The 26,670-nt window shown below is 41.4% G+C and overlaps 1 protein-coding gene across 5 annotated transcripts in view; it reads right to left on the bottom strand.

The window, feature by feature from the left end:
* The window catches only part of igsf9bb (immunoglobulin superfamily, member 9Bb), a 140,629-nt gene that overhangs the window by 25,993 nt on the left and 87,966 nt on the right, over nucleotides 1–26,670 (bottom strand). For 3 of the 5 annotated variants that reach the window (XM_077505112.1, XM_077505108.1, XM_077505111.1), the window contains exons 8-17: nucleotides 23,591–23,733; nucleotides 23,347–23,487; nucleotides 22,131–22,247; nucleotides 20,653–20,803; nucleotides 16,128–16,251; nucleotides 14,275–14,450; nucleotides 12,774–13,000; nucleotides 10,453–10,537; nucleotides 7,175–7,339; nucleotides 2,742–2,787 (exon numbers count right to left, since the gene is read on the bottom strand). In XM_077505112.1, coding sequence (XP_077361238.1) covers nucleotides 2,742–2,787; nucleotides 7,175–7,339; nucleotides 10,453–10,537; nucleotides 12,774–13,000; nucleotides 14,275–14,450; nucleotides 16,128–16,251; nucleotides 20,653–20,803; nucleotides 22,131–22,247; nucleotides 23,347–23,487; nucleotides 23,591–23,733 — 1,375 coding nt within the window. The remainder of the gene's footprint in view (nucleotides 1–2,741; nucleotides 2,788–7,174; nucleotides 7,340–10,452; nucleotides 10,538–12,773; nucleotides 13,001–14,274; nucleotides 14,451–16,127; nucleotides 16,252–20,652; nucleotides 20,804–22,130; nucleotides 22,248–23,346; nucleotides 23,488–23,590; nucleotides 23,734–26,670) is intronic. The other 2 variants (XM_077505109.1, XM_077505110.1) reach the window with 2 other exon arrangements.

Below are 26,670 nucleotides of genomic sequence, written 5' to 3' on the forward strand. Positions count from 1 at the left end.
TTTCATTCTGATTGAGGTGTTTATATGGAGCATTTTCATTCCGTTTGTCCGTTCGGATTCAGTCGAATCGGAATGCATGGCTCCATGTAAACCAGGCTAGTGTTATCGCTCATCGTTATGGACGAATATCCGGTCATATCTGTTAATAATTTCCCCATTTCCATGAGTATGAATTTAAGCTATGCTAAAAACCAGATGAATTTGGATGATTTCTTGATGCATAAAACCATTGAATTAAAATGGTGTACTTTTCTACTTGACTGTAGATAGGCAAATTGATAGTTACAGTGTGAGATGTTTTCGTCGGGAATACATATCCTCTATGTTCATCTGAGGAAAAACCACAAACAGTATTGTTGTTGCCTTGTGGGTGTATTCGACCCAGAGCATGCAGCTAGGTCACATTTTTGGACAAAAGTGCAGAGGTGAACACAGTGTGCAGTTTTTAGGGGATACTGTACAGTTTGGCACTCACTGGGCACTGGAAAGTTCATGTTTGTACCTACTTGCATCCAGCCCCTCCCAATAATGCTCAATACTGGGAATGAGGCTAATGGGACTCCTGTAAAATTGGGGAGATCAGAAAGTAAGGCGTTGTAAGGGTGAAAAGGAGTGCTTGGAAAATACGGTAGCTTGGTACTGTTATATACAGTAGATAGGAATAGCTTTATAGGATGTGGAAATGTCATGTCACAAACAGAGAATGGCTGAGAGAATAGGAGTATAACAGGGGTCTTTAGTGTTAGGGTAACTGGGAATTTAGGGCAAGAGCAAGAGGGAAAAGACCGTGGCCTTTACATACCATGAAAGTGCAATACATGGCAGAAAACAAACATACACAACCTTTCCAAAAGTAATGGAACAGTGAGGCCAATTTCTATCTAATCTGCTGTGAATTGAAAACATCCTGTTCCTCATAAGATGACAAGATATCAAAAGCACAGCTTTTATTCCAAGGATCTGGATAAGATACTTAATTAAAAACTATCAGACAACTTAATATTTATCTATCATTTACTTGAAATAGCTGCCTGTGAGCCAGTGACATAACTACACTTTTCCATCCTTTTTTAAATATGCTATTTCACGATTTCAACGTTCAAGTGTTGTTTGTTGTTGGGTGTTACCCTCTTCAGCATACTATCGATAGTTCAAATCTCACATTTTGGCCAATCTAAAACATTACACTTCGTGCGCATAATGAACTTCTTTGTTGTTGTTTTTTAATCGGTTTGGTGCCATCTATCTTAATTGGCAGACCAAATGTTTCTGTTGATTTCTGACTCCATTTTGCTGCTGCTACCATGCGTTACATCAATGAATAATGAGCACATCCCAGAAGAAGCCAAGCAAGACATTACTGCCACTGTGTTTTACAGTTAAGCTTGTATCTTTAGAATCATGAAAACTTTCGTAAAGGTTCGTTTTCATCCCAGAACTGTTTAGCCATGTTTCTATATATATTCCCGCGTTCCTGACCAATCTATTCTTCTTGCGGGCAGGTGGTTTGCATCTTCTGTGCTTTTGGTTTAAGTTCAGTTCCTTTCTTCCTTCCTTTCTTTACGGCCATCAAAATGTTTTTGTCAACACCTACAGCTGTTTTCCCTGGTTTACCCATTTCACGTCTGTTAATACACAACATTACCAATAGTTGCACTGCCACTGATTATAATTTTGTTTATTGGTTCTGATTGATATTCAATCTTCATTCAACTTCACAAGAACTTGTTTTTTCACCAATACATAGTTCTCCCGTTTTCATGTTGGTCACACCTCTAACTGGTGTAAATGGTCTTCACTGCAAAAAAAAACAATTTTGAAACTGAGTGAATAATCAATACAATAAGACACACCCGATAAATAAAACACACCTGTCAATCACATGTTGCAGTACAATACTTTTGCTCACATGGAAACTTCAATCTGACTTACTGGGCATTTTCCCTTGGGGGCAACACTTTTCTGGGGCTGGCCAATGTCGTTGGACCCTAAAATCAACCCCCCACATTTTCAATTTAACATCAGGCCTAATCTCATCCTGTCCAGTCAAGCCAGGCTGTGGAGGTAGCAGTTGAGGAGAGAGAAGAGTGACTACATGTACAATAATGTAAATAAACATATAGGTCTACACCTCAACACAATAATTAGAGTTGGGTTTGGGATAATAGTAAAACAACTTCATTTGGGTAACAAATAAGTTACATGTCGGTTGTTCTCTGTTAGTTATTTGGGCAATGTCTTAGCCAAGAATTCAAGAGTTGATTATTTTTTTTTTGTCCCCAGTCGAGTCCTGCATGCTATTTTCCAAGTTGTGTATCCCAATTCATGAGATGTTTTCAGTCTCCAGCAAAATAATTAAGGATTTGAACTCACTGTTCCGATATTAGGGGAAGGGTGCAAATATGTTCAGATTTATGTATATCAATAGTTACTTGGAAGTAAAGAGATTTACAAAATATGTTCGCGTGTGTGTGTGTGTTTTTTTTATTTTTATTTATCATCCCTATTTGCTTGGATTGCAATTCATTTTAAATATCCAGATTAAGTTTTTAAGGATGCCAAGACTAAATTACTGTGATCAATGTAATGCTTCGTGTTCTACTCTGCTGGGCCTGACAGTTTTTCCCCTGAAAAACAAATGTGCATGTAAAGTATCTGTTTGTAATATAAAACAAGTCAGTTCGCCCGTTTTACAAATATCGTAAGAGTTAAGAAGTTTCAAGTGAGTTGTGTGTACTTACGGTGTTGCCATACTTTTTCTTAAGTGGGTAATGGAAAGAGGTGGATCTGGAAGAAAAAGAAAAAATGGGCAAATTTCACTGGTTCATATGTCATTACGTTTAACAATTCTAGAAGAAATCATGGAAAGTACACACATTTTTATGCTGGGCTGTCTTTAAGATGATGTAAAAATATATCATAAATCAATCAGAATCAGAACATTTACACTCATTTGTCACTGTAAAACCCAGTCTAAAAACTAGCAAATAACATTTACTAAGAAACTTTTTTTTTTGTAAGATTTACAATTTATTTCCTCATACAACATATGAATATATTTGTTGCAGATAGCAAACGGGAGGCATCAAAAACCCAAATTTACTCTAGTCTACAAACGATCTTGAAAGATACGTTATGATTCTTTACTCTCATACAAGAGGGTTACTGGTTACAATAGTATTTCTGAAATAGGATGTCAATATGAGAGGTCTTGTGTGAGCATATGCAAAATACTAGTGACATGCTGGATTTTTTGCAACTTTATGGAATTTTATTTCTTTGCATTTTTTTGTCAATTTTAAGCTGCAAATTGTTAGACCTTAAGCAGGGGTCACCACCATGTTGCCTACATGCAACATCGGAAAAACCCCAATCAAGGTTATTTTAGTTAACAAAAACTAATGGGAAAAAAACAAAACAAACTAAAACTAATATTAAAAAAAAATGTTAATAAAATAAAATAAAAATGAAAATGCCTTTTAAAAAACTGAAACTACATTTTATGTTCACAAAACTAACTAAAACTAAGTGTAATTATAGCAAAAATGTCCTTCGTTTTAGTCTTTGGTACCGTAATTTAATGCATGAGCCTTTGGGGATGATTTTAAATGTGATTTCAAGTATACAAGGATTTATTTCGATATTAACCCTAATAAGAACGTTTGAAAGTGTGTCACAAACAGGTGATGTCATCTAGCAGCAGCCAATAGAAAACCACTTCCAGTTGTGTTGCGCTCTAATGGCTCGGCTCACCTGCTTTTTAATTTAACTCAGCTGAAATGCATCGCTAGGTAGGAATAATGTCACTTTTTTCATTTGACTATGGTCAAATATTACGTACAGGTAATACACTTAAAAAAAAAGAAAAAAAAAAGGGAAAACTAATATATGAAACTAACTAAAACAGCATTTTTAAATAACTAAAATTAATAAAACCGAACTGAATCACCCTGAATATTAAAATAATTAAATTTAAAATACTAAACTCACCACGAAATAAAAACTAACTAAAATGAAAATCCCAAAACTACAGGGTCAGGCAAAATGATCTGACACATTTGTAGGTGTCATGTCTGGGTCAGGCCAGGGTTAAGTTTGAGTTAATGGCCGTCAGGTCAAGTGTCTGTTTGAAATTGATGTAACAGCATCTAGTTTCAACTGGTTTTAAGTTATGTGACAGCTATAGGATGTCAGGAGCTTTGTGATGTCAATCTTTAATCCTTTACTTAGTCACAATCAATCAGATCGATACACTGTCTATAGTAGCTGTCTGAGAAGTGCGTGTGTTTGTCGGATTATTACCACTGTTACTGTGTGCATCTCCACAGCCCAAGGGGGCTTGATTTTCGATGCATTCTCATTGTTTCTCATCTAGTCAAGTTCGTTCTACGCCTCTCAAAGTTATGCGAATAGATTTAAAATCTTATTTGTGTCTGCGCTTTGGGATTCAACCCCAGAACGTAACAGTAGGTTTAATAAAAGACAAATAAAGTAAAGAAACAAAAAAGTGTTTTTATTTTCGAATATATATAGTGCTTAATATCTACCAGAGAGCTTTACAAAGCCTCACATTCACACATCATGTGGACTTGTTCTAATACCTCACCAGAGATGGGGCATTGTGATTTCCTAGCAATGAGATTTATAGAAATACAGTGTACAATATTGATATTTATCTGTTTCCTACTGTGTTAATTTTTTTTGATAATTATTGTGTGAAATCATGAACATAAGCAGTGTTTTACCATAGAGAATATAAATTATAATTAATAACATTATTAAAGGTAATTTGAGTTGAATGTCTTGGTCGGTGGTGCCTTCGGTATTGTCACGCCGCCACCGGCGTGACGGCCCATGCTTTTATTTTTGTGTCCATGTTTCCTGTCTTACCTTGAAATCCTAACTCTCCTCTCACCCCAGGTCACTTGCCCTTCCTGCCGCTCCCTAAATACCGGTCCCCGCCCATGATTACCACCACCTGCCACCAATCAAGACACACAATAAAAGCCATCTGCATTCTCCCCTCCGTGCCGAAGTGTCACACATCTCAGTGCATGGAAGCGTCCCACATCTCAGTGCATGGAAGCGTCCCACAGTCCTGGAGTCCTTGTTCCCGTTCCCGTTGCCTTGTTGTTTTGCCTTGTTTTTGTGCCTTTTCCTCCCCAGCGGAGCGCCCTTAGTTACCCCTTGTGCCTTGAACCTTTTTTCCTCCCTAGCGGAGCGCTTTTTGTTGTCCCCTGTACCTTTTGCCTGTTTTTTCCTCCCCAGTGGAGCGTTTTTAGTTATCCACTTTTTGATTCCCCTTTCTCCTCTCAGGTTGAGAGGAGACAGCTGTTGGCCGGAAATAAACCTGTTGCCTTTGTGGCCTACCTTTATCCTGCGTCTGAGTCCTACCTCTCCTTGTCGTGTCAGTACACTTCGGCCAGCATGGACCCAGCAGGAAAGGTCGAGGCTAGGCTACAGAGCCTGGAGGTCCGGCTTGCCAACCAGGAAAATGTTCAGCAAGCCGTGGTTTCGCAGCTGGAGGAGCTGTCAAGCCAGGTCCATGAACTGGTGAGCCACATGCAGCCTCTCGCCCCTGAACCTCGTCAGGCGCCGTCTCTCGCTCCTGAACCTCGCCTGCTGCAGCCTCTCGCCCCTGAACCTCGTCTGCTGCGGCCTCTCGCCCCTGAACCTCGTCTGCTGCGGCCTCTCGCCCCTGAACCTCGTCTGCTGCGGCCTCTCGCCCCTGAACCTCGTCTGCTGCGGCCTCTCGCCCCTGAACCATGTCTGCTGCGGCCTCTCGCCCCTGAACCTTGTCTGCTGCCGCCTCAAGTCCCTGAACCTCGTCTGCTGCGGCCTCTCGCCCCTGAACCTCGTCTGTTGCGGCCTCTCGCCCCTGAACCTCGTCTGCTGCGGCCTCTCGCCCCTGAACCTCGTCTGCTGCGGCCTCTCGCCCCTGAACCTCGTCTGCTGCGGCCTCTCGCCCCTGAACCTCGTCTGCTGCGGCCTCTCGCCCCTGAACCTTGTCTGCTGCGGCCTCTCGCCCCTGAACCTTGTCTGCTGCGGCCTCTCGCCCCTGAACCTTGTCTGCTGCGGCCTCTCGCCCCTGAACCTTGTCTGCTGCGGCCTCTCGCCCCTGAACCTTGTCTGCTGCGGCCTCAAGTCCCTGAACCTCGCCAGGCGCCGCCCAAAGACCCTGAGCCTCGCCAGGCGCCGCCCAAAGACCCTGAGCCTCGCCAGGCGCCGCCCAAAGACCCTGAGCCTCGCCAGGCGCCGCCCAAAGACCCTGAGCCTCGCCAGGCGCCGCCCAAAGACCGGGAGCCTCGCCAGGCGCCGCCTAAAGTCCGGGAGCCTCGCCAGGTGCCGCCCAAAGACCCTGAGCCTCGCCAGGCGCCGCCCAAAGTCCGGGAGCCTCGCCAGGCGCCGCCCAAAGTCCGGGAGCCTCGCCAGGCGCCGCCCAAAGTCCCGGAGCCTCGCCAGGCGCCGGCCAAAGTCCCGGAGCCTCGCCAGGCGCCGGCCAAAGTCCCGGAGCCTCGCCAGGCGCCGGCCAAAGTCCCGGAGCCTCGCCAGGCGCCGCCCAAAGTCCCGGAGCCTCGCCAGGCGCCGCCCAAAGTCCCGTAGCCTCGCCAGGCGCCGGCCAAAGTCCCGGAGCCTCGCCAGGCGCCGCCCAAAGTCCCGGAGCCTCGCCAGGCGCCGCCCAAAGTCCCGGAGCCTCGCCAGGCGCCGCCCAAAGTCCCGGAGCCTCGCCAGGCGCCGCCCAAAGTCCCGGAGCCTCGCCAGGCGCCGCCCAAAGTCCCGGAGCCTCGCCAGGCGCCGCCCAAAGTCCCGGAGCCTCGCCAGGCGCCGCCCAAAGTCCCGGAGCCTCGCCAGGCGCCGCCCAAAGTCCCGGAGCCTCGCCAGGCGCCGCCCAAAGTCCCGGAGTCCAAAGTCCACTTTTTGATTCCCCTTTCTCCTCTCAGGGTGAGAGGAGACAGCTGTTGGCCGGAAATAAACCTGTTGCCTTTGTGGCCTACCTTTATCCTGCGTCTGAGTCCTACCTCTCCTTGTCGTGTCAGGTATGTGTATGAAACTGTAACCATTCACATGAATCTTTACCCAAGAAGTAGCTCTAAGTTGCATAAAAGTTGGTGATTCCAGCCTTAAATGTTCCAAAGAATTAGCTACCATGAAACACTTTTTACGATTCCCTCACCTTTTTTCCTTTTTAGCTTCCGCCTCCGCTGCTTATTGACAAAGCAGGCTGCCATTGTACTGAAAAGGATGGCTGCAGCCAAGAAGCAGATGGTGGCCACGATGCCTGCCACAACTGGTCGCGCCAACCCTGATTCCTCTACCATCTCTGGAGGTGGAAAGAAGTCTGTAGAGTATGAAGAAAAGTCATGTCATTAATAGTAAGAAAATAACTGAACTGTATTGGTAATTGAGCTTAGTTACACAAGTACCAGTAGTTATCCTCTCCCTGTGTTTCTGTGGGCTTTCGTTTGGTACTATTGCTCCCGAAATCTTTTAAAACATCTGTAAGGTGTGAATGCGAGCATGAATGTTTAGTTGTCTGCAACTATGGATCAGTCCTGTGCTTGGTCCAGCTGCGCGGCCCAGGTCAGCTAAGTCAGAAAATGTCTTTCTGTGTAGCTCCTGAAGAGTTTACCTGTGCTCTAAGAGAAAACAACACATAGCATTGCACCAATAAAGGAAATGCTTGTGTCGATTGGGCCACAAAGTTTTTTCTTAAACTTTAAAATGCGATGCTCTTGATCATGACCAAGCAATATCGTTTGGAGCCATTTATTTTTTTTTTATTCAAAATTGTCCAAATCCTCTGGTTTTTGGATATCAACAGTAATTGTTCACTGATTTCTGTAGTCCTTCATGAAAGAAAACTGATTATCTGTTGTGTTTAATCAAATAAGACATTTGCAAACATATGTTTTTACTTTGGAAAGCAATAACCGAACTCGTAACATAGTACAACATCCATTTCTCTCTCTTTTTTTTTTGTAATTACTATACGAATACAAAGTACAAAACAAACACCAAACATCACTGGTTAATAAACAGTAATCAGGGGGAAAAAAATGCTTTTTTAATACACTTCAATGCAAAATTGAAATGAATCAGATTAGTCGATTAATAGATTGAATAATCGATAGAAAGATCAATTCTAAAAATATTTCATAGTGACAGCGCTAGCCTGTATACTCAAACGGTTGGGGGCAGCAGAGAACTTTGAGAGCATTTCAGCCAGTCTGAAATGTATGTATGAAATGAGCAAATGCACTGTACTCGGTGATCACTTCAAACAAAGTTTTTGAGAGGTTTAATTTGTGATGAAAATTGCCATATTGCAATTATAAATGCTTGCAAATTGTGTCTTTCATGCATAAGCATACAATCATGGTCTAAAACAGGGATAGTCAGATTCAGATCGAGAAGCGCCACAAAGATTTTTTTTCAAAGGTCAATTTATTGGGGTCGATCTGGCTGCATATGGTAATACTTTGATATTCCAAACAACAAAAATATGAGCTAAAATTACGGTAAATTACTCTAGTTTCCATTTTGACGTATACTGTATTAAAATAAATACTGTAATTGCTGAACAATAAGGTGCACCTGATTATAAGTCACACCTACATTTTTAAAGGAAAAAGCATTTTGTCCAAACATAAGCCGCACCTGACTATAAGCCGCATGTGCCCACATTGAAACATGAGATATTTACAAAGAAAGACGGTACACAGAAAGATTTTTCAAAGGTTTAATAATATACCTTAGCTTTTCTTTCCAAACAAACAGTGCCTGTGACGCGGCAGTAACACATCACTAACAGGGCTGGTTACAAATAACATACCGCTAAAAGTCACTCAGACTGAGACTTCTTGTATTTTGCATGATGAGGGTCTGTTAATGCTAATTTTATTCATGCACAAAGCGCAAAGTTACATTAAACTTGCATCTTCCTCGACACATATATTCCAGCTGTTGGACTCTTTCCTTTTCTGCTCGAGCGCCCCTGGCTGCCGTCAGAAAAATTCCATATATTAGCCGCATCATTGTATAAGCTGCAGGGTTGAAAGTGTGTGAAAAAAGTCGCGGCTTATAGTCCGGCAATTACGGTAGTTGAAGAGAGTTTGTCACAAGGATCAATTTTACGATATGGACAAAAATAAACCAAGTTGTTAAAACTTTGAGCTATCTCTAAAGGTGCTCTCCAAAAGGTTTAATTTCCCCGAAGCCCACAAGTTAAAACTGGATTTTAACTTAATAACTGCTAAACCACGGCAGGTGGTTAATCAAATTCCGTACTTGTGTAGAAACCTGCTGATTACCTGTAGTTTCCCAGTTACTGCCACTGAAAACTAGTGTTGTTCCGATACCGTTTTTTGGCCCCCGATACCGATTCCGATACCCAGCTTTGCAGTATCGGTCGATACCGATACCATACCGATACCTAAGGTTTTTTTTTCCTCAACATGAAAAAGCTGTCCTGCCATTGGTTCAGAGCATTCAAGGGCTAATAGGATATCTTAGATCGGCATTCGGCATGCAATGAATACGTCACATATCAGTGAATGTCGTGCACGAGCAAGACACAAGATGCTGCATCCAAAATCCTATATTAGCGTTGGAATTGGTATCGGCATGTTACTTGTGAGTAGTCACCGATACCAATACCACTGTTTTAATGCAGTATCTGCACCTCTGCCGATACCAGTATCGGTATCGGAACAACACTACTGAAAATATCCCAACAGCATGATGTTGCCACCATGTAGGGGTGGTCTTGATCAGGTAATGAGCGGTGCCTGGTCTTCTTCAATATCTGGCACAGATATTTTTGTCTCTCATGGTCTGAGAGTCCCTGGATTGGCTGGCAACCTGTTCAGGGTGTACCCTGCCTACTGCCCGTGGCCAGCTGGGATAGGCTCCAGCACCCCCACGACCCGTGTGAGGAAAAAGCAGTCACGGAAATGAATGGCTGGATGGTCTGAGAGTCCTTCAGGTACCTCCATGCAGGCTGCAATGTGCTTTTTATGAATGAGAGGCTTCCGTCGAGCCACTCTCACATACAAGCCTGATTGGTATACTTTTGTCTGATGGTTGACATCATGGTTGATTTGTCCTCAGAAATGCTTTTATTGATCCTTGTACAGTATAGACAGGTGTCTGCCTTTTCAAATCACATCTGAGTAACTGAATTCATAACACGTGGACTCAAATTAAACTGCAGAAACATTTCAAGGATGATGAGCTAAATCTTGAGCCTTGTGGGAAAGGCTACATAATATCATGCAAATGTGATTCCTGGTTTTTATTTTGTATTTGTAAAAATCTCAAAAAATTGTGTACTGTGTAGAATTAATTTAGAGGCTGTCACACAAAACGTGGAATAAATACTACACTATATCCCAGTCAAGGCAGTTTTGTGTCTGAGTTTCTGAAGAAACATGCCTTGGCAGAATGCCTTACCTGTACTGGACACGCCGACTATGTTGCTCGGCTCACTGATCGTGTCATCCATGACGGCCATGACGCGGAACTCATACCAGGCCTCCTAATACAAGAGCCAGAATGTCAAGGTCCAACCATCATTAAAAATTTACCAGTGAGTTTAAACCAACAAAGCAAATATTAATTCCTGATTTCAGCACAGTACAGCATATTGATTCAGGCTTCTCTTGTGAGAACTTTTACTAATGCGAGCTAGCAAATAAATGACAGCCCCAATGGGGTCTATGCCTCACGTTAGCTGTCTTTCCACATGGACTTTAGCTTTTTGTTAGCTGTCCTTCAACAGCAGTCACTGGACATGTCCAAAAGGTCAGAATAACAGATAAAATAAAAAGCACAGGATGAGATGGTAAGCTGTCTTTTGTGCCTTTCGTGAGCTCTCACTCGAAATTTGTTTTGCTGTTGTTTTGGGAGAGTTAGGAAATCGACAGGTGGGGGTTGTGTGGGAGGTTTAATCTTGGCCATGGTAGAATTATTGGACAGCTGTTCAATAGAGACATCGTCAGTAGGGAGCCCGTGTTTCCTTGGGTGTTTTAGCCTTTAAACACCCTCTACTATGGAAGTCACGTTAATGGCAATATTGCGATATTAAAATGGCCACAATATCATCGTCATGTCATGTTTACATGTAGCCATGTACTCAGATTAGATTGAATCTAAAAGAGCAAACAGAATGAAAATGCTCCATATAAACACCTCAATCGGAATGAAAAGGCTGAATCCGAATAGAATTTTATTCAGAATCACAGGGGTGGTATTTTCCTTTTGCCAGTCTGAACGAGCGTCATGTAAACGGTTCAATCCGAAAAACCAGGCTGCATCCAGTCTTTTTCTAAGTACAGCTGGTAAATGAGGTCCCTGATCTCAACCATGGAGAACATGCTTTAAGAAGTGACGATATCTCAAGGTAGGAAATTATAACGTCAATTCCTAAATAATAGATGACATTTTTAGGGTTTGTGGGAGGTTGTGGACCCAAGTGGAGGAAGGCACGGAGACGCGTGGCGGGTGTGCTCTTAAATAAGTTTTAATTTAACTCAAAACAAAGTGCAACACAAAGTACAAAACACGGCTGGGAATAAACTTACTAAGTGAAACTAAACAGGCAGGACAAACAGGCGCAGGGAATGAGGTGTGACCAGGACAACAACAAAGACTTGACAAGGACTGAACAAAAGCAGGGAACTAAATACACATACTAACGAGATAACAAGAGACACCTGGACAGGACACAAGTGGCTTGGGGAGCTGATTGGATAAACACAAGCGAACGGGAAAACGAGCACAGGAGGACATGATAAAACTTGACGAGACAGAAAAGGGAACACAAGGAAAACATGACCAAAAAAAACCCAAACCAAAACCCAGACCATAACAGACATATGGCCTCTTGAATTAAAATTAGAAGTTGACACTCCAATAACTGCAACCATTTTGGGCATGAAGACAAAATCCTTCAATCTTCAGTCTGACAAACGTCCAAACATATCTGAACCTAAATATGTTCTTCTACTTCATAAATATTTATGTGCACAAAATCACAAAATGGGCATGGACGAATGAGTATGACTTCAGGATCTTTCTTTTTCTCCTTTTTAACACTTGAGAATTGAGAATGTTGATTTGTAAATGAAAAGCACAGAAATTCACATGCCAGATATATTTCTGTACCTATCAGGCTGCCTACTGTGATCACATCAGTCTTCACACATCATTTTAGTTCCCTCAGACCTTTGTGAGACTTGGTGCAATATTTCGCGCTATTAACGGACGCAGCACATTCTTAGTGAATATACCCCTATGTGCACTATATGCAAATATAAACCAGTAGTAGAGAAGGTATTCAAGTAGTAGGTGTGTGTCGTGAGAGCGTGCGGGAGAAATGTGAGTGGGTGTTTTCAGTGTGATGGAAGGGGAGATAAAAGCATCAGCATGGCACTGAGTGTCGATTAAAGTCAGAAGCTCACACATTATGCATTACAGCAGAATCATTTCAGTAAGTAGCTGAAAAGAAACAGATGTGACATCATAAAAAAATGATAGCGTCAGAACGTATTACTCACTAAAACTTATTGTTACCATGACAAACAATGTAGGTGAGGGAGCACATTACCACCAAACCTTTTGTTTTGGACGGGAAGTTACATACACAATGAACCAATCAACTAACAAAGATTAAGGCTGTTAGATACCATTTAAACGCAATATAACCAGTGACTTGGCCCTAAGTGTTGAACCTGGAGCCACCAAAAGAAAATCTATTTGTTTCCTGTGTTTACCTGGATGAGGTCACGAGCGAGAAATTCCGTCTCGCCCGAGGGGATGCTGTCGTCCAGGACCTCCCATCGTTCCCCCAAGTGAAACTCCATAACATAATGCTGGATTGGTGCTGTGTGATTGGCGGGCGGGATCCAGGTAAGCAGGACTCCCTGTTGCGTGCGATTGGCTGTGAGGCACCGTGGTGGGGTAAGCAGCACCAGTGGTTCAGGGGTACTTATGGGAAATACTGGAAGTGCACATTTGGATTGAAATTCCATGGTTAACACATGATGAAATGCAATGGGAGAAGTAGCAGCCTGACAACTTCTTTAGTTTGGCAGCTAAATTAACTATGAGAGTGACTAGATGATAAAAGTTTTATATGACACCAATCTCCTCACGTACCATTCCCATCATCTGACTTCAGGCATACTTAAACACCATTGCAGAAAGTTTCTCACTCACTATTGTACATCCGTTTACTCCAAACTATTTTACACATCACATTTTGGAAGCAAGTCTCACGTGGTTTAGTGCTGCCTGGCAATTGGAAGAAAACTGTTCTGACTCCCAACTCTTCCTTTCACAATAATTTTTTTAATTGTGTGAAGATTTGTAAATTAGCTAAAGTGTGTTTCTGTTCTAATAGAAGATGATACTGAGTGAATATAAAGGTATGAAATCAAAATTAGGGGTGCACCGATCACAATTTTCCGGCCGATCACCGATCTTTTAAAAAGTCTGACCTGCTGATCCCAAATTTTGCAGATACAGATTTTAATTTAATTTTTACAAGCAGCATATACTTCAGTGTTCCAGTCTTGTTTTATTGGAAAACATTTAACAATATCAGTAAAATAATACAAATTGGTTGTTTTAACTGCACATGAATTTGTTCTCTCAAATAAAAAAAACGTGTTACATTCCTTTCCTCCGTGACCGGGCGGGTGTCACATGACTACTAATGCGCAAAAAGTGTTTCCATTACCCTTTTGCGAAATACTTCTTTTTCGATACGTCTCAAAAACCACCTCATCAGAGCGCAAAAACTTTTTTGCGATATTTGAGATTTTTGTCGCAAATCCGGTGTTTCCATTACCAGCTTACTTTTGCGAAACATGACTTTCGCGCAAAACTGAGGGTAATGGAAACGCACCTACTGACCATGCTAATAATTTCTCACAATAATTGGGAAATAGATCAATACTGTACCAATATGCAATACTTTAATTGTATAAATCTTTTCCACAGACGACTTGCCACAGAGGACTTATTGGATGTCTTTTTTTTTTTTTTTACTTTTCATGTCTCAGCGATTACCCGAAGGCCGGTATCTGCCTCATACCGATATCTGGTGACGGTACTTCCCCCTTCCCAAATATTTTGTGTTGCACACCTCACAGAGAACCAGATCACGCAATTGCTGGCATGCAACGAGACATGTCAGAGTGAAAGCAGTGCACAGACTTTTTGTAAGATCAGATCTTTTTGTCCTCCCCAAGAGGCAGCAATTATGCTCACCTAATGTTTTCACAGTGACAACCTCGCTGAAGGGTCCTGTGCCAAGCTTGTTTTGGGCTAGGACACTGCACTGGTATGTTGTCTCGGGCTCCAAGCCAGGCACCACCATCCACTCTTGGCCTCCTGGCACGGGGACTGAGAGCCAGTCATGTGGACCTAAACGCTCCCTTTTTAGCCTGCACATGAGTCAATGTGAGAGGTGAGCGGGACTGAGACTTGGGCAGAGACTGTTACAGTTACAATTATAGTTCATCTGACTTTGTAGGATAACTCAATACCCACGTAATTTGTTCATTAATTCTATTATTTGTTTACATATATACTGATTTCTTAAATTGTTGAAAAATGTGTGCAATCGTTGTCATGTAGCATACTTGTCAATAGAACATTCAGTCCACATTTATACAAAATGACCTCAATTCCCCTAACACCGTTCACTCACAGTATACATTGATCACATCATCAATTGAACTTTCACTTGATGGTAAGCTCATGCTGCAGTTAGCTTTACATTTTGTCGTTTGCCCATGCCATACATTTATTACCAAAAGATGAGCATGCAGCAGTTGCAACAATCTTGTAAAACTATACTGTAGTTCCCAATAATGCATATAAGTATAATGAAAAAATATATATATGTTTTTGAGTTCATACTAGCGATAAACGATATGTTTTTCAGGGCAGAGATCAATACCTATTATTAGTAGTCTAGGACACCAAAAAACGTTATTTGGAACTGATATTCATTTTCACTCAAAGGGAATATATTGGCATCAAAATTTGAAAAAATAATTAATTTATTATACATTAAAAATTTGTAAAACAAAGAAAAACAAAAATAAAATATTGTAGTTAAAAAAACTTAGTAAATAGACATCTTTGTTTTAACTTAAGTAAATAGCTCCCTATTTTATTTATATATTTTTTTCCAAAATTTCAAAATATCTGAAGTATTAAAATTTAATTTTAATTTCAAACAAAAACAGAAGTTACAAATTGTTCCCAGGCTCAGCAGCATCTCTAAAAATTTGAAAAATTAGTTACTGGAAGTTAAAACTTTTTGAAATGGATCTATTATGATTCTTCAAAATGGCCGATGCCAATATTCGTCAAAATCCGGAATATCAGCGCCAGCGATAGCAACCACTCTAGTCTAGAAAACACATTACTAACAAATGTGCGATCAGTAACACATTCCATCTGTTCATATAGAGGCGATTTCATTCTCGTTGCTTTACGCAGCACATTTACATTAGCATTGACCTTTGTTTTGTACATGTACCGGTAAATGGGCAAAATGTGCTTAAAGCCATAAAATATTGGCTCTCAAATCTAAACCAAACATTGTGGACTCAAAACTATTGTTGTATTTTGTTGAATTTAGCATCCTGAAGATGATTCTACCGTGGATTTTTATTGTGCACACGTTCATTTCGAAGATTTTGACAACATCACCTGAAATGTACATTCAGGAGCTGAAAACGCATTTAAAAGTACACATGACAGAGGTCATATAGTTGGGGGAAATTGGTTACAAGGTCAGGTTATAAAAATACATTGAGTACAGCATATGAACTACAGTCAAGCAGAGCAAAGCAGCAGCAGCAGCAGCAGCAGCAGCAGCAGCAGCAGCAGCAGAGGGAGGGTAAAGGAGGCAATTACTATGTCCAGGGTGCAAATTAGAGAAATATCAGATTAATCTGTAATTCAAATTTTGTTGGGGGGGGAGAAAAAAATTCTGAACTGCTCTGAATGCAATCCTGAAGAAGATTTTTATTTTTATTTATTTTTTTGAAAGAAATAAATATTACGAGAAGAAAAAGCAGGAAGCGAAGCAGGCTGGGATGACTCACACATGGCCGTACCAGACTGAGAATGTCTGCTGGAAGCCCCCGTCGTAGCCAACCTCCCACGACACGTTGGCCCAGGTGGAGGATGCCACCACATGGACCCTGGTGGGTGCGTGGGGGCTTGTGCCTGCAGGGAGGACAAGCAGTGGGACATGTGTTGGTAAAAGGGCATGTGAGTCATTGAAACGGTCTTTGTTATAACATACACAGATTCCCAACATAATAAGCACCTATAACAAATGATCCCTATAACATTATTGTCTCTTTAAGTGCTAATATCAAACCTGATTTTTTTTTTTTCATGATTATGAATAAAAATTGTGTTGGAAAAAAATATAGTTGCCTTTCCTTGCATAAAATGTTTACTTACCACCACTGGAAAATATTATCATTAGGGGTGTGAATTGCCGAGTGCCTGACGAATCGATTCGTATCACGATTCATAGGTCACGATTCGATTCGATACCGATTAATCCCAAATCAAATTTGTAAATCGATTGTTGCGATTTTTTTATTCAAATTTAGAAAATACTATTCAGTAAACTTGTGCATGTACACTGTAAGATTTGTATGAAAAGGTATTATTTATTTATCTGAAACGTCAGTCTTATAACTGTGAGCCACTGTATTTAACAAACAAGTTGTAATCTGTTTCATTTTTGAACAGCATTGAAATAAAATAGTAAGGCTTAATGCGCCATTAATATAACTTTCTTCCATGCTTAAGGTGTGAAGCCAAACCCTAAGTAAGGCGTTTTGTTGAATATTTTTCCATCAAAAATGGATGTTTAAAAATCGATTCGGCTGCCTATTGAATCGATTCGAGAATTGTGGGCTGTAGTATCGCGATATATTGCCGAATCGATTTTTTTTAACACCCCTGATTATCATATAAAAAAAATAAAAATAAATAAATAAAATAAATAAAATAAACTTAAAAAAAAAACTACTACCATGTTACATATGAGTAAAGCATCCATTTTCTGGCATATCATTTTATAAACAGGGGAACACATATTAATTTTGGTGTTGTTCTCAAAGGAGCATCAGATGTTTTGGTGATCCTTTTTTCACCGGCCCACCAACCTCACGGATGAATTAAAAAAATTAAAGCACACCTGGGCATAGTTGGGCACTGTTTTTATTTGGATGTGCATGCGTGTTGGCTGTGCAAGCAAAAAGGAGGTGTGACTTGTATGCAGTTTTGCCAAAAGAGATATTATCTTCAGTGACTTCTCTGACCATCCTAGCAACTATTCATCCATCCATCCATTTTCTGAACCACTTTAATCCTCACAACTATTTCAAAATAAAAATAGCGCCAACGGAACTGTGGTCCTCCTCAAAATAAAAGCCTCATAAGTAGCATTTTCCATGGACATCAATGCATTGTTAGGCTTTTATTTTGAAGTTGTCCCTCGCAGCAATCGTTGTGGCTTCCTTGACTTTCGACTTTTTGACTGGAGGCTGGCCTGACCACAATTATTTATGCCAACAGCTGAGCTCCAATACTCTTAGTACACGAATGCGCAGTGCCAATCAAATCTGGTGCGTACATGGATATTTTCAGTGCAAATTCAGTTTTGTTTGATTTTTCTTCTGTGTTCATACGGTTCTATGCTGCTGTAATAACTGAATTTCCTTTTTAGAGAACTACCGTTATTGACGGACTATAAGCCGCAACTTTTTTCACACACTTTCAACCCTGCGGCTTATACATTGATGCGGCTAATATATGGATTTTTTCTGACGGCCACCAGGGGCGCTCGAGCAGAAAAGGTAAGAGTGAGACAGGTAGAATAGATGTGTCGAGGAAGACGCAAGTTTAATGTAACGTTGCGCTTTGTGCTTGAATAAAATTAGCATTAACAGACCCTCATCATGGAAAATACAAGAAGTCTCAGTCCAAGTGACTTTTAGCGGTACGTTATTTTTAACCAGCCCTATTAATACTGTGTTACTGCCACGTCACAGGCACTGTTTGTTTGGAAAGAAAAGCTAAGGTATATTATTAAACCTTTGAAAACTCTTTCTGTGTACCGTCTTTCTTTGTAAATATCTCATGTTTCAATGTGGGCACATGCGGCTTATAGTCAGGTGCGGCTTATGTGTGGACAAAATGCTTTTTCCTTTAAAAATGTACTGGATGCGGCTTATAATCAGGTGCGCCTTATTGTCCAGCAATTACAGTAATAAAGACTTTTTTTTCCCCTATTCTTCCATCCATCCATTTTCTATCGGACTGGTCAACATGTTGATTTGAATTCAATTCAATTCAAATCAATTGAATTCTGTTCTATTCCTAAAATAATAGTTAACTAGACATGGCACACCTGTTCCATTATCAAGTTTTATGAGGGTGGAATTTGTGAGACTGTTCAGTACGGTATATATTTTGTACTGATCTTTGTCAACCCGTAGCCTCGTTTGTAAAACAAATCCAGTAAGCAAAAGCCGAATTGTATGTTGTACTGTATGAACTTCGTATTTATTTACACGGGGTGGTTGCAATGTTCCCGCAAATTTTACGTGTGATTGTGCATTCACTCAAACTTCTTGAGCATTCAATGGATTACGGTGAGCAATATCCATTCGACGGACTTGGACGCACAATGCCACTTAATTTTACGATCATTTTTACATGACAGATGCATACTTCTATGCCCACGTCAACCTCTGAGCTCGCACCAATAATTTATACTTCATGAATGAATGACGTCGTTGTTGTCCTCTCTGCTCTCTACAGCTTATTGCCGCTAAATGAGGAAAACGGTTCTACACCTCTTGGTCCAACCTCACTTTCTGATAATCTTTCTCGCAACTGTTACTATACTACCATGTTCTTGGCGCAAATCCATTGCCATGTGTGGTAAATCAGGTGCAAATTTGCTCCCAGCTGTCAGAATTTGTGGGCGTGTTTGCGCCTGTATATGATTAGAGCAATATCCTTAGTGGATCACACTCTTCAGCCTCCCTGGTAAGGTCTATTCAGGTGTGCTGGAGAGGAGGGTCCGTCGGGAAGTCGAATCTCGGATTCAGGAGGAGCAGTGTGGTTTTCGTCCTGGCTGTGGAACAGTAGACCAGCTCTACACCCTCAGCAGGACCCTCGAAGGTGCGTGGGAGTTCGCTCAACCAGTCCACATGTGTTTTGTGGATTTGGAGAAGGTGTTCGACCGTGTCCCTCGGGGAGTCCTGTGGGGGGTGCTTCGGGAGTACCGGGCCCCCTAATACGGGCTGTTCGGTCCCTGTACGACCGTTGCCAGAGTTTGGTCCGCATTGTAAGTCGGATTCGTTTACAGTGAGGGTTGGACTCCGCCAAGGTTGCCCTTTGTCACTGATTCTGTTCATAATTTTTATGGACAGAATTTCTAGGCGCAGCCGAGGCGTTGAGGGGTTCCGGTTTGGTGGCCTCAGCATTGCATCTCTGCTCTTTGCAGATGATGTGGTGCTGTTGGCTTCATCAAGCCGGGGTCTCCAACTCTCACTGGAGCGGTTCGCAGCCAAATGTGAAGCGGTTGGAATGAAGATCAGCACCTCCAAATCCGAGACCATGGTCCTCAGTCGGAAAAGGGTGGCGTGTCCTCTCCGGGTCGGGGATGAGATCCTGCCCCAAGTGAAGGACTTAAAGTATCTTGGGGTCTTGTTCACGAGTGAGGGCAGGATGGAGCGGGAGATCGACAGGCGGATCGGTGCAGCGTCTGCAGTGATGCGGACTCTGTAAGAAACAAGATACAAGCAGCCGACATGAGTTTCCTCCGCAGGGTGTCCGGGCTCTCCCTTAGAGATAGGCTGAGAAGCTCGGTCATCCGGGACGGGCTCAGAGTCGAGCCGCTGCTCCTCCGCGTTGAGAGGAGCCAGCTGAGGTGGCTCGGGCATCTGGTTCGGATGCCTCCTGGACGCCTCCCACCGGCGGGATGACCCAGGACACGCTGGAGAGACTATGTCTCTTGACTGGCCTGGGAATGCCTTGGGATTCAGGTTGAAGTGGCTGGTGAGAGGGAGGTCTGGGTTTCCCTCCTAAAGCTGCTGGCCCCCGCGACCCGACCTCGGATAAGCGGTAGAAGATGGATGGATGGATGGAATATCCTTAGTGAATAGGTAGTTAACTGGGAGCAGACTGCGGGTGCAGTTGTGGAGCAATATTTCACGCTCTTAGCGGACGCAGCACATTCTTCATGAATCTACCCCTGAGTGTTCACCCAAACTGCTATTTAAACTGTAAGGGAAGTGGGAATGGTGTAATATTGTGTGCATGGTGAGCTCCGGCTGGCATCGCCGTAGTGATGTGATGCCCATTCATTTCTTTTTTTTTTATAGGAAGATAATATAAAAAATACAAACGGTAAATACAGCTGCAGGTTAGGATTATTATTTTTTTTATTTTTTTTCATGCGCTGCAGACATTTGCTGTGCTCTGAGATGGTGAGAGCACTGCACAATTGTGCATGTGCGCAGCTTAGAGGGAACACTGGTTGTATGATAGTAGTTTAGGACTACTGTTTGCATTTGTGTAATGTATAAATATTACCTATGACTTGGACATGTGTGCTGGCAGTGATGCTCGTAGCAACGTTGGTGGCAACACACTCCCATTCCCCATGGTCCTCCTTTGTAAGTGATTTGAACTGTAAGCTGCCTCGAGGCAGAACGTTGTGCTTGCTTTTACTGGGCTTTCCGACCTGTAGATCACACAAACATAAGGAAATAAGGCAAGGCATCTTTATTTATATGCCGCATGAGAAAACACCTAAAAGCATCTTCAAACACGACAGAAAGCAGAGAAAATTATAGTAGCTTACCAAATTTACTAAAAAGAACATACATTAACAGAAGACTGACAATTTTTCAAAGTAAAGAAATAAAATTGGTTTCTAAAATTACAAAAGACTGTGCTGTGAAATTGATCAAAAAATGTTTAAAAGGCCTTTATCAAGGTATGGGGGAAAAAGCAAAGTTTTATGTACCTGCATTTACACTTAGGGCCGATTACACTTCTGTTGGTGAATTATTCCAATTTGGTGCAGCATAACAGCTAAATGCTGCTTCACCATATTTTCTTTTAACTCTGGGTTTCACTAACTGAACTAAGCGGATTCAATACTGTAGACTCAATGCAAAATTCTAATATCTCACTCACATTTATAAGCCAGAGCTGAAAGTCCAGAGGCATAGAGAAGATTTCTTTGCCTTTCCGTTTGAACGTAATTGCATTGTGCATGGAAATAAAACTACAGGCTGGAATAACTAATTCCGTGGATCACTAAGACCACATGACATATTTTCGTTTTTTCAATCCACATACGCTTATTTCTTTGAGGCATCTGGTCACAGGTGAGCCGAGGCTAACTCAGCTGACTTCAGGCTTGAACAGCAGTCAATCAAAATGAACTTAGACTAACTACCATTGAAACTCACATCACATCAGCGGATAGTATAAAATTTATCTACATGAACGTTTGGAATATGGGAAAAGGTTGGTGACAGCCTCATAATAAAAAAAAGGTCATACTTTTTTTTTAATTTATGAAATGTGCACACATGCTGTAATCCGGATGTCACAAAAAACACAATATTTTGACAAGAGTCAGTGTTTAAACTGTTGTAACTGAATTTAATCAATTAATCAATTGTTGTTTTGCACAATTTGCAAATAACTATTTGTCCTCTTAATCTTCTCGAAATGGTCCCAATCTCTAGACATTCTTTGTCTTTTGTTAGGGGAGTGACAGGAGTCATTTTTTTTACTCTGTCGTCCTCCAACGCACGGTAGTTATTAACACACTGCGCGTTGGCATAAAAGGTCCGTGTGAAACATGGACGGCGGCGGCGCAAACATGGTTCCGGCCGGAGCGTCGACATAATTTTTTTCCAGTTGACCTATTTTTAAAGTCGACCTAGTCAACTTGATCGACTTTTTTTCCCAGCCCTAGTTGTCAGTTAAAAGTAAGTCAGCCAATATATGACCACCGCTATGATAACAAGGGCCTGAATGCAGGAGATACTTACTTTCCTCCATGTTATATTGGGAAAGGGGTCTCCCTCTGCCTCGCATGGAATAATCAGTTCTCTCCCAGCCTCTTGTCTGTACTCCCCTCCAGGGACCACTGAGAATTTGGGAGGGTCCTGCACAAGTTGTAAATCACATCAGATTACCATAACAAACTGTGGGTCTTCTCCGGGTACTCCGGTCTCCTCTCACATTCCAAAGACATGCATGGCAGGTTAATTGGACGCTCCAAATTGTCCCTAGGTGTGCTTGTGAGTGTGGATGGTTGTTCGTCTGTGTGTGCGTTGCGATTGGCTGGCAACCAGTCCTGGGTGTACCCCGCCTACTGCCCAAAGCCAGCTGCACCCCCCGCGACCCTTGTGGGGAATAAGCGGCCAAGAAAATGGATGGATGGATGAAACTCTCCAAGCCTGGCATCAGGGAAAAAAAAACAAAAAATCTGAAACCTACCAAAAGAAAGATGAGTCTCTTCTTTCATCAGGAAAAAAAAGTGTATTTATATATGTTTCCGTTTTGCAGCAATTAGCATCAGAATATAGCCAAGTTTCATCATTATTCACAAATCTTTTGAAAATACTGACAAAAAGAACTTGTTGCAACGTGTCCCTGGCTGATCTCTTATACTATACTGGCACCTGCTGGGTGTTTTTGTCATAATTATCATTGCTTTAAGTGACCTCTTCAGGTCAGAAGCTGCATCAAAGCCTTTTGTATGCTTTAGCATAAAAACATATTTATATGTTTTTGGTAGTGCAGGACAAAGTATTAAAAACGTATTTATACGTTTTTGAGATTGAATAAGTTAATAGAGGTCCTCCAAAATGTCTTCTAGGCAAACTACTGTATTATTTTAAGTCAAGCTCTGTGTGCCATTCCTTTAATCAACCTATATTACCTATACTACTGTACTCACTTCTGGGCAGTGAGCTGGTGTCTCCAGTATTGTAGCTCACATTGCGGGATAAGGTAAGGCAGCTCACAAATCAACTGCTGTACGGACATACAGTATGGAGACACACATTTTTGTATGCTAATTTATAACAAGTTTGTATTTTAGATCATTTCTACAAGAAACTGGAAATAAAATAAGCGACTGAACCAATGTGTTAATTAAACTTATGTATAGCAATGCGCCATAAACATAATCTGACCGACTTTGGAAATTTTGATTTAGAATTTGACCTTTTTTTAAACAAGCAGAAGCAGAAAATGTACCTTTAGCACCAAGGGAGCGGGAGGGGACCATCCCATGGAACCCAGGGCATTGTAAGGCATGCAGGTATAGGTGCCCAGAGAGTCCTCTGTCACCTCTGCCACACGGATGCTCCCATCGTCCATTTGGCTCCAACCAGGGTACTGCGGAAGTCATTGATGATTGATCATTGATTGTATATACATACAGCGGTATTTGTTACGCCCCTAATATTAAAGCTGTGCGAGTGCTTCAGCTTCAGCTTACCTTATCTATCCGGAGAGGGAGACCATCTTTCTTCCACTTAACTAATGTTACAGGAGGGTTGGCATCTACAGGACATCGGATAAAGCCCGGCAGACCAATGGCCACATAGAGTACAGATGGCATGTTTACAACACGAGCAGGATCTACTCAAACACAAATCACAAGAAAGTATGTGAAAACATTGGTGATGTGTTTGCAATAAGAGTACGGTGATTCTTATAGATAGATTGTATGACGAAAAGCCAAACCAAGTGATGGCCTACCATGAAATGGGTGTTTTCCTCTATGAAGACAGTCATCGTGAATATTTCGATTAAAAATTACTTACTTATTGTATTACCTATTATTGTTATTGAGACTTGTTAATGTGAAAACACTGAGCATTTTGACAATTACTCTCCTTCTTCCATGCTTTCTATAAATCTCTGCCAGTGTTTCTTTTCAAACAATCACTTCGACAACATTTTTACAGCTATTTTTAGAACAAGCCCACAGGCTACTCATGCCGTTTTCAGGGGCAACACAATAGTGACCTCTGATTTAAAGCCTTCTAAGTGAGAGAAACTTCCTACAAGTTCCCTTTTTTTTATTTTATTGGGGGGGAAGCAGTATTTGGCAAATTATGCAATGTTCTTTTGCAACTCATCACAGCATCTGAGGAAACAGCTCTCATTGACATTTGGTTTATGTGGAACGAAAGGCCCGTGACCCCAATGAGGATAAGTTGTTCTGAAAATGGATGGACGGACGGACGGACGGATGGATGGATGGAAAGGGCTTATCCTTTCCAAGGTTTTGCTGAAGTTGTTTACTGTGTTGCAACCCAGAGCTAAGCCAAAAACAATACAATCTGAATTTAAAAATGGAAAATTGCTGATCGCCAATTTATGATTCCATCCATCCATCCATTTTCTTGACCGCTTATTCCTCACAAGGGTCGCGGGGGCTGCTGGCGCCTATCTCAGCTGGCTCTGGGCAGTAGGCGGGGGACACCCTGGACTGGTTGCCAACCAATCGCAGGGCACACAGAGACAAACAACCAACCACACTCACATGCACACCTAGGGACAATTCGGAGCGCCCAATTAACCTGCCATGCATGTCTTTGGAATGTGGGAGGAGACCGGAGTACCCGGAGAAGACCCACGCGGGCACGGGGAGAACATGCAAACTCCACCCAGGAAGGTCCGAGCCTGGACTCGAACCGGCAATTTATGATTAAATATAAATATAAATTTGTAGAGTTTTGTAAAGCTATTGCCACATAGTTAGGCTTAGGTAGCTTTTCCCAAACTAACAATGAGGACCGAAAACCTAGTTTGTTTTTTATTGGGTTACCATTGTGAAAGTAAATTACTGTTACTATTTTAATAAACAAATCATTAATTATGAAATTAAATATTTTTTATATAATCAATTAATCATTTAAATACCTTTTTAATTTAAAATTGTCCAAATCCTCCGAATTTCTGCTCCTCAACAGTAATTATCACCGATTTCTGTAGTCCTCAATGAAAGCAGACTGCTCATCTTATCTAAATCAAAACAAAACATTTGCTTTTACTTTTGATGATCAATATTTGCACCTATTTAACAACATCATTAGCAATTTATGTTTGTTCATATTCTGCACATCAATTAGAAATAATGTCTTCTTATCCGAGTCATCAATTAATCAATAAAATAATCTAATTAATAAATTATTTTTTAATCCTTTTTTAATTTATCCATTTTTTTACAACCCCTGACCTATATATTAATAATTGCATGTAAATTTTCTTATTTTTATTTAAATAAACCACTATTAATCCATTTAGAGTAGTTTAAAAATGTATTAAATGAAACATGAATTCCATCCCGTCAGAGCAATTTATTGGCTCAGTCTGAACATGTTCATCAGTGTCAGTCTGAACATGTTCATCAAGTTCAAAGTTCAGCTCACAAATTTTAAAATAAATCAATTCAGTTCATAGTTCATAGCTGATTTATTTATTTTTTTAACTAAGTTCATCGGTCCAAAAATTTAATAATTCATAGTGCTTCACATATTGATTATGTCCAGTAAAGAACGTGTGTGTGAACAAATTTATATTGCCAGGATCTAATCATACAATTTGAAATCGTTTTAATATAAGTCATTTATCTATCTCCTTATTAAAACATTTGCCAACACTCAATCAATACCTACTTTTTCTTTTTTTTAAATAATATAATAGACTGATAAACGCATTTGATTGGCCTGAAGGGACCTGTCAACCCTTACTAAAAAATGCTTTATACAGCCCTTGAAGGTTTGCATTTGATGGTCTAGAAGAGCACAAGAAGGCGGTAAAATGAGTCCCCCCCACCCCCACCCCACCCCCTAAAACATCCAGAATTAGTAAAAGGGCCAAATATGCAACCTAAATTAGGTCAAAGAAGCTATCTTCAAAGTAATAAGAAGATAAGAAGAAGGTGGTGGTGGGAGTGAGAGGAGGATGATAAAATTGAGTGAGTAGTATTGGCGTGACGGTGGAAGGACAAGTAAGGTGGGGAGAGAGAGAGAGAGAGAGAGAGAGAGAGAGAGAGAGAGAGAGAGAGATGTTGCAGATGACGTAAGGTTGAGAGAAGCCAGCAGAGGAGGTAGGAGTGGAGGAGGCGGTGTGACTGTGAGCATGATAACGACATCTGGTATTGCCAAAGAGTGGAGATGGCGGGAAAAAAATGAGGTTGTGTTAGGGTGGAATCGAGCGAATAAAGACATTATTGTGCTATTGCCAGATTAAATTTGTAAACTCCAAAGTCCAAACCGCCAGCTTGGCAGCACTCTGGCATAAAGAGCCCAGAGGAGTGCTGCTCGCACCATCACAGACAAGAATATCAGCCAAGTTTCTAAAAATAGCTCACAGACACAGCTATTGCTTGCAGACACCGCTATCGCTCACGACCCGCTGGTTCCCACTGCAAGATACTGTTATTCACTGGAAAGTACCTTGGGAGAGAGACTGCCATAGCATTGGTGGGAAATTGTGGGAGAAAGATTTCAACAGAATATGATTAAAAAAAAAAAATCATACTGAATGTGGAATTGAGAAATAGTA

This window comes from Festucalex cinctus, chromosome 18, assembly GCF_051991245.1.
Source record: "Festucalex cinctus isolate MCC-2025b chromosome 18, RoL_Fcin_1.0, whole genome shotgun sequence".
Taxonomy (NCBI): domain Eukaryota; kingdom Metazoa; phylum Chordata; class Actinopteri; order Syngnathiformes; family Syngnathidae; genus Festucalex; species Festucalex cinctus.